At 41.3% G+C, this 17,253-nt stretch overlaps 1 protein-coding gene across 4 annotated transcripts in view; it reads left to right on the top strand.

Annotated features, from left to right (window-relative positions):
• NPR3 (natriuretic peptide receptor 3) overlaps window positions 1–16,929 on the top strand; it is a 60,094-nt gene extending 43,165 nt beyond the window's left edge. For 3 of the 4 annotated variants that reach the window (XM_043547199.1, XM_027831546.3, XM_007069429.4), the window contains 4 exons: window positions 1,040–1,134; window positions 5,452–5,587; window positions 7,389–7,476; window positions 10,523–16,929. In XM_043547199.1, the coding sequence (XP_043403134.1) occupies window positions 1,040–1,134; window positions 5,452–5,587; window positions 7,389–7,476; window positions 10,523–10,634 (431 nt within the window). In that variant the 3' untranslated portion in view covers window positions 10,635–16,929. The remainder of the gene's footprint in view (window positions 1–1,039; window positions 1,135–5,451; window positions 5,588–7,388; window positions 7,477–10,522) is intronic. The other variant, XM_027831545.3, reaches the window with a different exon arrangement.
• Window positions 16,930–17,253: the final 324 nt, after the last annotated feature.

Below are 17,253 nucleotides of genomic sequence, written 5' to 3'. Positions count from 1 at the left end.
TTCACTGGAGATTAGTCACTGAGGGCAGGTGCCATGGTGAAGACTTGAGAAACTGACGACGAGTGTTTTATGAGTCTCTCAAAGCTGTAACTAGAAATATTGAAATAAATAGGAATTGAACCCAATTTCATGTAGAGAATTTGTATAGAGCCTTGACCTTAAGAAGGGCTGATTACCCAAAACTGTTATTTAAGTCTATATGAGCTGTGGGTTTGTCAGACCCACACAGTATATTCTTGGGTGGGGGGTGCATAATTCAGTGCCATTGAATTCTATGGGAAGGGTCTCATTGACTTCAGTGAATGTTTAATAATGCCCTTGAGCTCTACGTGTAACATAGAGAAGAAAGGAAATATGGCCCCAATTCTGCAAAGCACTTAAACATACTTTTAAGCTTGACAGTGAGACTGAGGTATATGCATTAAGTGCTTTACTGAACTGGAGCCTGTCAGAGTAAACCTGCCCTTTCAGGATCAAATTTTTCAGCCCCAGTGAAGATGATGGAATCTGAGGGCAGGATTCAGCCCACAGTAAAGCAGCTATATCCATTATCCCCCCACATCATATCCAGTGAGAACAGCAATAAACCAGCTCCACACATGTACCACATGTCGGAGCTGCTGACTCTGGCCTTGGTCTCTGTTTCATTAGTTCTCAGCTTCACATAAGCTTGTGTGTTTTTACTTGGGCTTTGTTATCTATTTCAGGACAAGGCCCTATGTAAATTAATTTGAATGAAATGCATTTTTATTTTTATTCCAGTGCTCTGAGTTTCTGGATTACATTTTTCGCACATATTCCCCAAACAGGCTCACATATTTTATATTTCAAAAGGAGAAATGTTAAGCATTTCGGAATGCAGACGCTGAGATGAAATTACAATTTCTTCTGGAATGCCAATAAAAGTGCTGTGAGACTGATGAGATTTCCTGTCAAGTATCAGTCGGTAAAAATCTGTCCACTCATAGTTTTGTTTTCCTTGGAAGAGTCCAACATTTTAGCTAATTAATTTTCTAATTCCTTACATGCCATTCCCTAGGCATTGCAGGGCAGGTATCCATCGATGCCAATGGAGACCGATATGGGGATTTCTCAGTGATTGCAATGACCAACCCAGAAGCAGGCACACAGGAGGTAAGAAAATAAACATAATTGCAAATGCCTACTGATGAGATGTCCCAGCTAGTGTCAGTATAATGTACCATCATATTGTCTGCTTACTCAATAGACAGCTAATTATTTAACTATGTGTATTAAAATGTCATAACATAATCCTACAAACCCTAAATGCAAATCCTGCTTGTAAAAGTAATCTTAAATCATAAAGCTCAGTTCTACAAATCCATTCTCACTCAAAGGATTACTTGGGTGTAAGAGTTTACAGGACTAGGCTCTATATCAGGGGTGGCCAAACTTACTGACGTTCTGCGCTACATACGATAATCTTCAGAAGTTTGAGAGCTGGGTGTGCCTGCTAGGACTAGGGGCTTCTGCCCTGTGGGGCTGGGGGGAGCACCTGCCGGGTCTAGAGGCTTCAGCCCTGCAAGGTGGAGGGGAGCACCTGCTGGGTCTAGGGGTTGAAGCCCCAAGCCCCAGCAGGCATCCCCCTCCCTGCTGGGCAGAAGCCCCAAGCCCCACCACCCCACCGCAGGGCAGAGGCCCTCAACTCCCTACTCCCAGTCTGGTAGGCAGAGAATAGGGGTGGGGGGATGGCTCCACGAGCCACAGTAACTGAGAAAGAGCTGCATGCGGTTTGCAAGCTGTGATGTGGCCACCCTTGCTCTATATCTTGCTGGTCCTGAGATATAGTTTGAAAAAGAGAAGTTGCAGAGTAAAATGACTAAGTTCCCATCTTCACTGGTAAGAAAAGATATGTTTTTACCTCAGGAAGCTAAAACACATGAGCTATCCCAAGGTAAAGACACAGTGAAGATAAGGCACTTTAGTTTTACCATGAGGTAAACTAGATGAATCAGCCACAGACAGTGGTTTAGCGCTGACCTCACCACAGAGTCCTACTAGCCAGAGTTTAAAGCACCACTTAATTCAAGCTAGATATTTTTGTATGTGCATGGGAGTTAGGTTTAGGGCAACATTCAAGTTATACCTCGAGCTAACAGTGCAGTGCAGACAAGCTCGTAGTAACTCAGGGAGTTCCAATGACCTCATTTGAACAGTCCCAGTGAGTAAGGTCTAGTCACGTGAGTAATGATTTACAGGGCTGGGCTGGGTCACTAATACATTTCTATAGATACAAATGACTGAAAACTATGAACCTAACCTGCACATACTTACATGAGTAGTCATAGCTACTGGAAGTCAGTAGGACTGATTATGGGGGAAAGATTGAGTGTGATCAGCCCCTATTTGTATTAATATTTTTTTTTAGTCATTTCATTCTCCCTTGATTCGCTTCTGCTTGCCTTTCATTTCCAATTGAACCTCTCTTTTCCCCCTTTGATGTTGCATTTCTTTTTCTCTTCAAAAGTATGTCTCATGTTAATTTCTTCCTTTCATTTTTGTAATCTATTAGTTGTTAATTGTGTCTGTTTTGCTCAGGTTTTTCCGCTGTCCCTGCTCTGATTTATAACCTGGCCTCTTTCTTTGATGCCATTGTTTTTTTTTATTTATTTCATTGGTTCCTTCCATCTGGTCATGAAAACTTTAGTTCCTCAATGGAATTGAGCCAGATGAGTGCATGCATTGGCCAGAACCCTGCTCACAGCTTCATACATAGACTCTAAGATCAGAAGGAACCATTAGATCATCTAATCTGACCTCCTGTATATCACAGCCAGTTACGCCTATATTGACCCCAGTAATTGGTGTTTGACTAAAACGTATCTTCCAGAAAGACATCAAGAGATAGAGAAGCCATCACTTTCCTTAGTAGTTTGTCCCAGTGGTTAATCAGCTACACTGTTAAAAATTTGTGCCCTATTTCTAATGTGAATTTGTCTGGCTTCAGGTTCCAAGCATTCATTCTTGTTATGCCTTTCTCTGCTCAGTTAAAGAGCCTTTAAGTACCTTAATGGGGGGCGGGGAAATACTGGGAACTATACATTGTAACCAAGTTGCCTCTCAAGCTTGTTTTTGATATGCTAAAAAAATTGAGCTCTTCAGGTCTCTCACTGTAAGGCGTTTTCTCCAGCCCTTGAATAATGTTTGTGGCTCTTTTCTGCACCCTCTCCAATTTGCTGCACCTGCAGTCCCATATCTGAGCAATTGTTAGTTGGAATATGAATAAAAGTGTTTCCTATAAAGATCTGAACTACAGTTGCACTAATGGCAGAGAAATGCAGACTCCTTTAACATGAAATTCTCCTATATAAGCCCTCAAAATAGGATTTAAGTGGCACATCTGGCTTGGGCAGGACCTATGTACAATGATGAATTTCACCCATCAACATGCCTCAGTGGCTCAAATAAGGAAAGTTTATTTTAAGCCCAGAATTAACTGAAAATTCATGTCTGTGTTCAGATAATTATACATTCTGATGCAAATGCACCACTCACATTAACTTCCCTGGCAGCTGTGCATGTTACCTGAAGGCAGAATTTGGCCCTCCATTTCTTTTTCTTCATTAATGTTTATACGTTTTAGGGAATATTTTCAGAAGGGTGGGCAGCCCATCTCCTTTTGCAGGTAGGATTTGTTCCTGTATTTTTGCCCCTGCTGTTCACATATCTGGTATTTGTCCCTCTAACTGCAGTACTTGACTGAAGGCACAAATCACGAACAGATGCAGATACTCATTTGTTCTTGCATTTTATTTTGTGAGTGCAAACTGCACCCAGAAATGGGAGGCTAAAATATTCTCCTTTGTGAATTTCATCAAGTAGATAGAAAGCAGCCTCTTTTACTCTGCTAGTTATACAGATAATTTGGGCAGATTCTCTACTGTATTACTCCACCTGTATATTGTTGTAGCTCTGTTGTTCCATTAGCGTTACACTGGTGGTGTAAATCTGGAGTAATGCAGTAGTAAACCATATCCTGTATGTTTTATTTGGATGCAACATGAATCGTCCTCTCAGGCATATAAAATTAAGGAAGGAACCGACTCACAACCTTGATTACATACAGCCTTGAATTTTAAAGAAGTTCAGAGTTCAGAATCCTAATCTCGATTTTGCAACTCTCACATCTGAACCCAAAATCCTGAACAGAAAACAGAAATGCATGTAGACCTCTTAGAACATTATAGAACGGAACCCCAAATCAGTCAAAGCTCTCCTGCTTTTAAGTTTCTTTATAAGCCCAAAACCCTTGGTCCAGGTTTACTGAGGTCCATGAACTTGGTAGAGATGGTCTCCATGCAAGAAAGTCAGGACCTGAGTCCAGATTTCAAATGCCAAAAAGTTTGTGGGAGATCAAAGGGTTTTTGTTTGGGTCTGTAACACCTCTGCAGCACCTGCTACTGCATGAGATACTGCAGGTCTTTCTCATTCCTGGCACCCCTTATAGGTTGTTGACCTTACTTGTTAGCCCTCCAGTGGCTCAGTCCTCCAGCTTGATCACAGTCAAAATGAACCCCTTCTGGGGTAGCAAGAGTCCTTACTAGGGAGTTCAGTCCTGGCTCTGGGCCCTTTAAATTCAGCCCTTGGCTGAGGTTCCCAAACAAGCCTTGTCCCCTTCTCAGGGTTTACATCACTTTGCCAGTGGCTGGTAGGGGAGCCTGGGCCTGCCTACTACTCCGTTTTCCAGCCGAGCAGCAGCCACACACACAGCAGCCACATACCGCTCACTTCAGTTCATTGTTGCTGTTTCCCTAGACCTCTTCTCACCTGGCCCCTTTATCTTCACCCCCTTACCTTAGGGTTAAAGTTCTCAGTTCCTATCTCTCCCTGCTTAAACTATTGTAGTCAGAACCAAACTCTGGTTGTCCCTCAAGCTCCTTTGCCCAGAGAGGAGCATCAATTCTCATTCCTTGGTCCCAGGAACTGACCTGCTAAAGCCCTCAGCTCCTTTTTATCTAAGCCTTCTGGGCTCTGATTGGCTGCATCTGTGCAGCCGCTCTAGGCAGGTCTGGAGGGCCCACTTTTGCTGCTCCTTTCCTGGGGCGAGGTGTAGTAGGATTGTGGAGCCTCCAGCAGCGGGTCACAAAAGGCTTGGTACGTCACAGGAACCATTTCAAGAACCATCACAAAGTTTTAAACAAGCTGGCTCCAAATTTTCTCTGAACCCTGGCCATTTATTGTTTGGGACAGAAAGCTGGTAAAATTGATTTCAGTGACTAAAGTGGAGAAGGATATGGAATTTTGTCCATTGCCGTAAATGCTGCTAATTAATGATCTCATCAGTGGGATTCTGACAGGACAACTCATTCAAGTCCTGTGGCTATTCAGGACGTGCCAGAAGGCTCCAAGCACATGCAGCTCTCCAGTTTGTTTCTTTTCTCTGGGAATAAATTCATTAGAAAAGCATTGTCATTTCTTGTTTTTACACAGGTGATTGGGGACTACTATGGAAAGCAAGGGCGTTTTGAAATTCGATCAAACGTGAAGTATCCTTGGGGTCCTGGCAAGCTGAGAATAGATGAAAACAGAGTTTTAGAGCACACGAACAATACGCCTTGTAAATCATGTAAGTTTAGTGACTTAATGTTTCCTTCCAAGTTGTAAGAGAGAGAGGAAGCAGCCCATACTGTAATACAGCATCCCCTTGTTTACACTCACGTTCCTGAATGGAACACTGTCAAGGTTGCTGGGCCTGAAAATGCCAACAGGACCTTGACAGCTGTGCTGTATTGAAACAGTTCTGTTTTTCATGGCCGGGACATATCTTTATTCCCAGACATTGCATGCTGCTACTGGGAACAAAAAGCTCAAGCAGATATGCAACTTCTTGTCAGACTCCCATCATTAAGCTGGTGCATGGCCATTATGCTACAGAGATCTCCGGGTTGGCCCTAAGCCCATGGAAGTCCCCTTCCAGGAAAATAAACGGGTAGTTCTCCGCAGGCCAGAAGGGAGCAAACATAGCGAGTAGCTGGAATATGCAAGCTTGTCCCCCGAGACAAGGCGTAATCACACCCCTTTGACAGATGCTGATCAGAACAGCATTAACTCTCCACGGGGTTAGGGATGGTGCCCTCCAGGGATTCTCAACCTGAGCAGCCCCATCTCTTTCCAGTTCCCTGTGTTCACAGACCAGGCCTCACAGAGGGGATAATGAGGAAAGGTGACTGGAAAAAGATACTTGCAATATTTCTGTGGCAAGTTTCCCTCTGCTGTGGACATTTCCCTCAAAAGGATGGTCTTAGCTCCCCTTTTATAAGGAGGGTTTTGCAGGAAATGCATTGCTAGCTCTGGAGGCAGGAGATACCCCCAGCTTGACAGTATTATTTCCCTCTTTTCCATTCAGATTTAAAACACTAGCAGTACTCCATACTTTACTGTACACGTTCATTGCGGCCCGGTCTGTCCCCGACTAGCGCAGAGGGAGACAGTGCATTTGAGACCTTTTATTATCTCCATGAGTCCCAGGGGTGGGGAGCAGCAACGCCCTTCAAAGGGTCAAGGAAGAGTGAAGAGGAGGCAGGTCCTTCGCTTCCCCCTCCCTCAGTACCAGCCCATGGAGTGGGCCAGGTATGGCAAGAGAAGCAGGCTATGCCATCCTAAAGACTGATGCAGCTAGCATGTTCCTTTTTTGCTCCTTAGAGGGGCTTTCTTCCCTGAGCTCCCTCTGGGTCATTACATCTCTGCTCTGCCCCCTACTCAACTCTGTGGCAAAGTGCTATGTTTTCACCGTTCAGCTGACTGTTGATTTATGATTATGTTCACATAGTCATTCGTTGACTGTAACTTCATGTGCAAAACTTTCAGCACAGAACTAACATCACATGAATTTAACTTGAAACTCAGCCCAGGGTCATCAAAAGGTTTGTTGAGGCCTATGAGGCTACTGAGTGAAGACGAGCCCATCCTTGAGTTAATCTGGGCTGGTGTACGATTTTGATGCTAACCCAGGTGAAACTCGGTCGTTTCTGTCATAGTAGCTGCTGCAGTCATTAGACCCTGCCCCCTGACATGTGATCTATTGTAATCCTAGCCCCTGTCGTGAGGGGTAGACCATACACACCCATCTCTTACCAGCATTTCTCTATATCACACCTTTATAACAACTGTGACTGAGTGTTTCTTTGATTTGGTGGTGGTGGGAGGGTTGGCCCCCAACACTCACAGTAAAGCAGTGAGGAAAATAAAGTCACATGAGTTTGAACCAAATGAGAGGTGTTCCCCCCAAGCCCCTTCTGAACTGGGTTTTGAACAGCTCTAGTTATTTTTTTGCATTGGTCATTTCTTTAATACATATTTTCCAGAATGTGAACATGAACGGTTCTGGGTAGCAATGCTGATCACTTATTTCTGTTTGCTTTTTCAAGCAGGTGGCCTAGGAGAGTCAGCAGTTACAGGGATCGTAGTGGGTGCCTTACTTGGAGCAGGATTACTAATGGCTTTCTACTTTTTCAGGTTAGTCCCAGTTACTAAAAGTCCCTTAGCTACCTACAGAGCCCAAACCTCTCCACACCTTGCAAGCCTTTCTCTGGTATGAGAAGAGGAGACAGACAGGTGCTAAAATAAGGGCCTACTTCTCTGGGGCAAAACTCCCACTGAAGCCAGTTCATTCACTTTTACTGTCTCAATAGCTGTTTTGTATGCTTAAATCAGCTTTATTGTGTTAGGCCCTGAACCTTCAATCCCTTATGCTTGTGGGTAATTTTCCTTGTGTTAGTAGTGGCATAGAGAGTACACTTATAAAGTTTGCAGATGATACCAAGCTGGGAGGGGTTGCAAGTGTTTTGGAGGATGTGATTAAAATAGAGTAAATAGGATGAAATTCAATAAGGACAAATGCAAAGTACTCCACTTAGGAAGGAACAATCAGTTGCACACATACAAAATTGGAAATGACTGCCTAGGAAGGAGTACTGCGGAAAGGAATCTGGGGGTCACAGTGGATCACAAGCTAAATATGAGTCAACAGTGTAACACTATTGCAAAAATCATCATTCTGGGATGTATTAGCAGGAGTATTGTAAGCAAGACACAAGAAGTAATTCTTCCACTCTACTCTGCGCTGTTTAGGCCTCAACTGGAGTATTGTGTCCAGCTCTGGGAGCAACATTTCAGGAAAGATGTGGACAAACTGGAGAAAGTCCAGAGAAGATCAACAAAAATGGTTAAAGGTCTAGAAAACATGACCTATGAGGGAAGATTGAAAAAACTGGGTTTGTTTAGTCTGGAGAAGAAAAGACTGAGGGGGACAGGATAACAGTTTTCAAGTACATAAAAATTTGTTACAAGGAGGAGGGTGAAAAATTGTTCTCTTTAGCCTCTGAAGATAGGAAAAGTAGCAATGGGCTTAAATTGCAACAAGGGCGATTTAGGTTGGACATTAGGAAAAACTTCTTAACTGTCAGGGTAGTTAAGCACTGGAATAAATTGCCAAAGGAGGTTGTGGAATCTCTGTTATTGGAGATTTTTAAGAGCAGGTTAGACAAACACCTGTCAGGGATGGTCTATAATACTTTGTCCTTCCTTGAGTGCAGGGGACTGGACTAGATCTCTGCAGATCCCTTTCAGCCCTACACGTCTATGATTCTATGATATATGTCCACAAGGAAAACTTACTGTTGCCTGCGTCAGGGCATGTTCAGTACATCTTGTGGGTCTCAAACAAAGCATCCATTTATCAAATGACAGGATTGATTAAAGACCCCATTTATGTTTTGAAAAAGACAAAAAAAATGGTACAAATGTGCCTTTGTAATGTACTTTGGGCATTGTCGCAGCCAGACCCTTGCATCTTTTACAACCCTCCCAATTTGAAACTAAAGGTGGTGTTTTTTTTAAACTTTACACACACCAGGGGGCAGATCCATAGGTGGTGTAAACTGACAGTATGCACCAGCAGAGGACTTGCCCCTAAGGGCTTCTGACTTTGACATTTGGGGACTGGTTCTGCACCCATTGATGCTAGGGGGAGGAGGAGGAGGATCAGGGCCTTAATTCATCCATTAGAATGAGTGGCAAGAATTAGATATCACACCTGGCATATATTCACTGGACATATAGGGCCAGATTTTAAGAAAAGTGCATATGGGATTGTGTTCACAAAAATTATTTGTGTACACATCCATAGTTATGCAGCAGTTACACTAATGTGCATGCAAATATAGTTATACAACTGTTTGGTCATCTGCATGTGTAATTACCACAATTAGGCATACAACTTCTTGCATATCTTTGAGGGTACAACTGCACTTTGTTGAAAAATCTGAATCATAGTTCTTCTGATACATTGTCTTGAAAGGAACTGAAAGGCTGTATTTCCAGAAATAGGCTGGTTTTGTGCCTCAACAACTTCCATACACAAAGAAATAATAGAATATATATATACAGTAAGAGTCTGTTTTTTAAAGGAATTTAGGTACCTAAAGATTCAGATAGATGCCTACTGGGATTTTCAAAAGTAGCGAGGTGCCTAACTCTCATTGATTTCAATGGGAGTTAGGCACTTGTTAGCATTTTCAAAAGGGTGTTAGCAGGTTAGGTGCCTATCTGCATCTTCAGAAGCCTAACTTTGGAAATCCTGGACTTAAATCCCACTTGTTCATGAAAACTGAATGCAAATTTCCTTTGTATGTGAACATTATGTCATTTGTGTGCAAAAGCAATATTGTGCAAAAACTGCATGTACAACAGGGGCTGGTTTGAGGCCCTTTTGAATAATCAGCCCTGAAACCCAGTGGGTTCATAGGAGTAATGTTAAAAACATTAGACTCAGAGTTTCTAAAATTTCGTTTTGGAGATTTATGGGAGGAAGTGGGTTTAGTACCTTACTTTGATGTATGAATAATATAAAGAAACTCTTGATAAGGGGCTTAAGGTGGGCACACATGGAAAACCATGGCTGATGCACAACCAATTTAATATACCCCTTAGATATCATTTAAATTTCTTTTCCAGTTTTCCTTAAGATCCTTAGGGCTGGATCCAGTGTTAATTACACAGATAGTACTTCCAGTGACATCATAAACACACTAATCTATCTCATGTAGATGTTGTGAGGGGTTAATTAGATAGTATCTGGCTTCAGTGGGAGTTTTGACTGCATAAAGAGCCAGATCCATTGTGCAGATCCACAGAAAGTGGCCCCCATGTCTGGTATAAGAAAGTAATTTGGCTCTGATCAATGCGAAAAGAGTAATCTGGCATAGTTCCCATGCCACTATACAAAAATGTCCTAATGGTTTAGTTCACAAATTGTCAAAGAAGAAAATGTTTGCGTCTGCGTGCTTTGAGAATGCCTGTTAACTTTTACACAGAATTCTTGGGCTAGGGCAAAATGCTTCAAGGCAAACGACTTTAATCTTTTACCAGGGTTTCACATTCTGTCACTTCTCATTTCTCAACAGAAACCCAGTTGTCCCCTATAGGCATTCTTTGAAAGAGAAGTCCTATTATCTTGTTATTGAGGGAGGATTTCTTACTCTGTTCCTCTCCTTTCATGCAGAAAGAAATACAGAATAACTATTGAGAGACGAAGTCAACAGGAAGAGTGTAATGTGGGCAAGCATCGGCAGTTACGTGAAGACTCCATTAGATCTCATTTTTCTGCCGCATAAAGAAGAAAAAAAAATCCCATTCTTCCTGAAAAAAACTTTAGGGAAATGGACAAAACCAAAGACATCAGTGTAAAAGAAGAGGCTCCTGAAGAACTCATTCTTTAAGCAGTAGAGTCATTTTGTCTTAATTTCTTTCAGAAACTCAGGAATGATTTACTAATCACATTATGCCACATGGCCTTTCATCTCGTGAAAAAAAAAAAAGTTTCACATTGTAGGACGTTCTTAGTGTTTTGAGAGGGTATTTTCTAAGACATTTATTGAGGGACGCAGTTTTGTGCTTAGGGCTGGGTTATGCTTCTTCCTGACCCCTTCTTTTTAACTCCTAGTGCCTCCTTTCTTAGCTGCATCACAAGCAAGGATATCAAAATGTGGTTTCAATGCTGCTTTGCCATTAAAATAAAAATGTCTTCATTTTGGGCTTCCTGCATTATTGAAACCAATGGGCCACTTTGCCATGGTCCTCAGTGGGTGCAGGATTAGACCCTTAGAGTTTAATCTCAGGAGTTGGCACTTGAGATATAAATAACTATTGAGAAAGTAAAGAGGGTGGAAACACTCAAGTCATTCTTTCATTGCACGTACAGTATCAAAATCAAGACAGGGAATGCAGAGACTGCATCTCTTCTCACTTATACTAGGTGTAAGTCAAGAGTAGCTCCATTGTAGTCAGTGGAGTTTCACTGGTATGAGACATAAGCAAGGGGAGAATCAGAACCCTAGAGTGGATTGGCTTTTTCTTCAGCCTGACATATGCTTTTATATTATAACAAAACATCCCAGAAGAGTCATCATCCTTCTCTCTCTCTCCACCATCACCACCTCTTAGAAAGGCTAGTGCAGTACCTAAAGGGCCGGCTTCTGCTCCCATTGAAGTCAATGGCAGAAGTCCCCCTGATTTCAGTGAGAGGAGGGTACGATCCAGACTCTGTAAATATTAATGATAGGGGAGTGTTTGTACAGTAATGGTAATTCAAGAGTTTTTTGTTTTTTTTTTTTAATAAAAATGACATTCCATGCTAGCATTTTATTTTTCGGTATTTTTATCTTGTATTTTTCTATTAGAAAATGTCTATTTTTGCTTTGGTGAGATTAAAAGTCAAGGTGAGAAGGTTTGAAGAAATATTTTTACAAGAGTGAATAATGTGCACAGGAAGTCATTGATGTAAATAAAAGTTATTTTGGTTTATGAATATTAACCAGATTTTTCTTCCTCCCTCTTCCCCAGGCATGTGCAGAATGCAAATAATTAATTAGCTAAAGTAAAATGCAATTGATTAATTAGTTGTAAAATTGCCAAAAATTATTCAGATTTCAAATTTAGGGCCTAATCCTGCAGACGCTTAACTTTACACACATTCAGGTCAATGAGACTGACTACTTACAGGGGTAAAGTAAAGCGGCTGCAGGATTGGGGCTTTAAGATGCTGCTGTGGCGCTTGATCCAGATCCTGCTGCCATTGATCTCTCTGGTAATTATCTCATTAATTAATGGACTTCAGTTGGCGCAGGAGTGGCTCTGTGGTGAATTAGCTGTTAAAAGCAGGTTATTTTATACTGTATATAGAAAAGTTCTTAACACTTTCTAGTCAGGAAATGTAGGTATTATTTAGAATGCCTGATTTGGAGAATAACAGCTCGAAGAGTATTGCCTGAGAGAGAGAAAAATTACTGAGTTTGTGAATCCTTTGGTTTATCCTGGCAACTTTTCATATTAAGAAAACTAGTCCCCAAGACAATGGTCCCCAAACTGTGGGGCATGCCCCCCCAGGGAGGGGGTGTGGAGGAACATCTCGGGGTGGCACAACAGGGCCCAGGCCAGCTCCTACCAGGGGGCAGGGAGGGAGCTCCATCCAGCTCCACTCCAGCCCCAGCTCCTGGCAACAGCTGACGCCCCAGCTCCGCTCCTGGCCCCGGCCGCAGCTTTGCTCCTGCCCCCATTCTCGGCCGCTGGACCCCGCTCCTGGCCCCAGCTGCGGCCCCCAGCCCGGCCGCAGCTCCGCTCCCGGGGCAGGCTCAGACACATTCTATTACTGGTAACGGGGAGGGCGCGAGAGGAAAAGTTTGGGGACCACTGCTCTAAGGGCCAGATTCTGCCATCATTTACACTAGTGTAAATCCAGAGAAAGTACACCGAAGTAGCTTACAGTAAACTGAGAGCAGAGTTTGGCCCTATTTGTTTTATTACAGCTTTCTGTTTTTTTCAGTGAGTGGACAGATTTTGCTGGTGTGTTTCATCATACTACTTTTTTCTAAAACATGTTGTATCTGGGCATACGGTTTACTGTCTGCATTTGTGAAGTTCTGTCTGATTTCTCAGGCATCGAGGCAGGGGCCCATTCTTGGAGCTGCTCCAGAGTAGATCAAAGCAGCTGAAAACTGGGTGGATTTGAGACCTTAAAGATTCCCTCTCATTGGGTAGCACAGAGTAAGGATAGAGGCTCTAACATCACCCATTTCCCAGTCCAGGTCTGCAGCGTGTGTCTGTTGAAAAAGTGATGTGGCCAATGCAGCACTACAGCCCAGTGAATTTTGGCCACTAGAGTGGCCCCCCTCAAGCCATGAACCACTGTGTCTGGCATAGGTTAGAGCAGAATTCACATTGCTGTAGAGCTGGCTGAAAAAAGTTGATCAATTTTTTGGAAAATTTCTAAAATATTTTCAAAATCTGTTTCAACTAAAACGTTAGGGAAAAATTTTACTGGTTTCAAAATCATTTTGATTTATTTTTGACTTTCGGAAATATTCAAATTTGTTTTTTTCCTCCTTTTCTCTCTTTTTCTGTTTTTCTACTGAAAAAAGGGAAAGAAAAAGGAGGGAAGGAAAAAAGCAAAAAATAAAAACCAAAATGTTTTTGTTGTAAACCAAGGACTTTTTAAAATACAGTTTTTCACAAAACAAAAATTTTGTTTGCTGTGACTTACACGGGAGGCTGGTCTGGCCCCCCGAGCTTCCCTACAGATCAGGAACACAAAGGTGGGCTCAAGTTGCGTTTGTCCTCATCACCTGGTCCTGTGCCAAGCACAGTTAAGTCAAAGTAAATGGGATAATGAACAGGACAATTTTTGATCACATGAGCTTGTTTCAGCTAAATGTAATTGAGGAGAAAAGGGGCATTAGAGAGTCACTGTGAGGCTGAAAAAAAAAAATCATGCGGTCCTGGATTATGGGCATGCTTTTAATCATAACCCTCTATAGCATTGCCCAGGAAGTCTCACCAGCTAGGGCTCCTGTGGAGATGGGCCACAGCTTAAAGCACCACAACCCACTTCATTCACTTCCAGAGGAGGCACCATAACGTTGGGAGCATAGCAGACTGCTGTTGGAGGAATGCCTGGAGCCTGTTTAGCTATTCTTTAAAATCTCTGTCCTGTGTTAGTAATAACACCTTAGATTATTAAAATTGAACAATTTTTTAACATGAATTTACTTTTTACCATTGGCGTTTGTTTACTTTTTACATTTTCCTTAATTAGGACAAGAAATACAGACTAGTCAGTCTCCCTCTCTGATTCTCCTGCAGTAGCTCAGTGCTTAGGCTTCTAATACTGCAGGGGAATGTTTAAGTTCAGACAAAACACACTGATTTTCAAAGAAGTTTTTAAAGAATTCTTTGGCTCTAAGGGGCTATAAAAGTAAATAAAATGTATCGTAAAATGTGGGTTTCACAGAAGCTTGTTTAACCAAAACCTATGTTTGTGGCTATCCATATTTCACACACATTCACATAACAACAAATCAACATATAAAGGTCACAAATGAGCCCAGCACTTTGGCACACAAACTTCAAAGTTAAACACATCCGTAAGTGTTAAAGTGATATAGTTAATAGAGGACTCGTACATAATTTTTTTTTTTGGTAGTAGTTGATGTTGGGGAAAGCTCTGACTTCAGATATATGCCTAACGCCCATTGGCTGTCTGAATATCTGCAAGCAGAGTTTATGAGTACAGGAGCTTTTGTTTAAATGACACATTTCACATGAGAAAGTTGAAGTATTTGCACTGTGCACATCTCTGTTCATAGAAATATTAGGCAGAAAGGAGTTTAAATGGTGTGTGGTCTTATTTTCAGACATCTTCGAATACAGAATGAGAATGATCCTGTAGACCACATGCAGACCAAATTTCTGTTGAAGTCAATAGAAATGTTGCCAGTGAAAGTGGACCACCTGAAGGGGTTAACAAGTAGTGCAATGGGCTATGATGGTGTTCTCTCCTCTTGGGAATCACAAGAAACATATGCACTTCTTTTTGGCCTTAATTCAGTCTTAAATCTAGCATGTATGTAAAATGGAGACCATCCCTTTATATTTTACCCATCTGGGTTAAAGGGGAGACTTTGGTGTTTTACAAGGATATTGCTGGCTTTTCATCAGGAAAATAATACTGCCATGACTTGGAGACTTTCTTGGATTAGTGTTTAATTATGAAATAACTGCGTAGATTTTTTTTTTAATCTAGAATTGCTTCTTCCAGAATGCACATTTCAAAATGCCTCTGACTGGTGTACACCACATTTAGACCCCTACAAAAATGACTTAAAAGGTGCTAGACTAGAGTTCATTCAAAATTTCTCATTAACCACTAATGTTAATATTCTGCATCCATGGCAAAATACTCTGAAGAATCTGACACTGTTAAAGTTTATATGTTAAGCTACAGCACATCAGATATCTTTCATGGATTCATTAGGTGCTGAAACTTCAGAAGGTTAAAAATCCTGACTCTCTGTAAACTGTTGCTTGGTGTTTCTGTTGTGTGAATGTTCCTACCAGACACTTGAGCAAGCAGAAGAAATGTACCTAATAGGGGATTTAAAAATCTTGTTTTAATTGTTAATTTCTTAATCTAAGCTGATATGCACAAGGAATAACTTCACAATTCTCTCACATCAAAGTCTGTGACCACGGGTTTTACAAATATTAGGCCAGATCATCCGCTGACATTTATTGGCACAGCTACGTTGACTTCAGTAGAGTTGCACGGATATATACCAGCTGAGGATCTGGTTCGTTTCTTTGACACTTTATCCCCTATGAACCACATGCTTGGGTGTTTCTCCTTATAGTGTAGGAGGCACCATTAAAAAAGCGACTGTAACAGTTACCACACAGTGGTATACAAGATCGTTAAAGCTTTTCTTTGTATTTAGGACATATCTGGGGCGACTGTGGGGTTATGATTGGCAAGTGTTGACTGTTTAATGGCTTTTATTGTAGCAAAGAATTTAAGGGTGGAAAGGTCTTTTGGGACTAGAGAATGAATACTTGCGCAGTTGAGTTGAGGGAGAAAGGAGAGAGAAACTCAGGGACTGATTGTACGCCCTTTAATGTGCTACTGACTTTAACGAGAGCAGGATCAAGCTCTTGCTTTCTGCACAGGATGCGGTCTATATTATTTTATACTTAAGCTCAGAGGTCCAGCCCAAGGCCTATTCACCAATTAAATCCCATTTAAGGCTTAAATTGAATTTAAGTGGCACATAGGACTCGGACTGACCCTCTTCCCAGTGATGAATTTCACCTCTAAAACGAAGTGCTTACCTAAATAAGGGTGTTTATTTATTGAGCATGTCTAAAAATATAGGGAGCCCCATGCATTGGGGTAGAATGCTGAGAGGAAGGTGATGGGATGGATTTGCTTTGTTCCTTGTGCCTAGTATGTAATTATCACGAAACGAAGAGGACTCAGGATAGAGACTGTGGAAGTTAACTTTGTTCCCTTTTTTGGGGTGATACTATTCATTATCAATGTAAAAATACTGGACAACACAGAAATGTTGTATCAGTCTAGTAGAAAATGAATGAAAAGCTGCACAGTATATTGTACTGATGTAAGTAGAACTATATGCATATAATGTGATTTTATTTATTGTTGTTTTGGGGTAAAGAATGTGTATTCATGACTGTGGATATAACCTCTGTTTTATTTGTGTAATGTATTTCTTTCTTTTACAAGTTGGTCATCTAAAATGTCTACATTCATCAGTGCCCACTGATTTTAATTGTGTACATTTTCTTGTAAACATGTCAAGGAGGCAAGAATGTCACATATCCAGATTATAACAAAATGTTCCCATTAAAGAAATAGAAATCTGATAGTGTACATTTTCCTGCTCTGTTCTCATCACCTGTTGATTTTATTGTTGGTCTCTAATGTGTGGAGCCATCAGAGTACAGTGTGTTAATAATAAAACAATTCTTCTGGTTTTGCTTTTAACACATCTGATGAAACCCTGATTTTAATAATGACTAGGGCTTATCAAAGGTGAAGTATTAAATAAATCCAATAATTGATTACACTGGGCATCATTTTAATTGTTTCAGAAGAAAGATACCACAATTGTTTCAAAGTCAAAAAAAGGCTTTGATTAATAAATAAAATAAATTTAAAGTGTTTGATACATTTTCTTGGCTTCTCCAATGAGATATAAAATAGAGACATGATTATTTAAATCAACTGGCTATTAAACCTCTATGTGCAAATTCTTGCAGTCAGGCAAAACTTGCATTGAAGAATTTTTCCCAAGAATGGACTGCAGGATAGTATCAAATCTCTTACATTAGTGACTGTATCACTCTGACCCATTTCTGGGATTTTAAAATACAGTCATCAGG

This window comes from Chelonia mydas, chromosome 5 (genome assembly GCF_015237465.2).
Source record: "Chelonia mydas isolate rCheMyd1 chromosome 5, rCheMyd1.pri.v2, whole genome shotgun sequence".
NCBI classification, from domain to species: domain Eukaryota; kingdom Metazoa; phylum Chordata; order Testudines; family Cheloniidae; genus Chelonia; species Chelonia mydas.
Note: the sequence above shows the minus strand (reverse complement) of the source record. Positions and strands in the feature narration are given on the sequence as shown.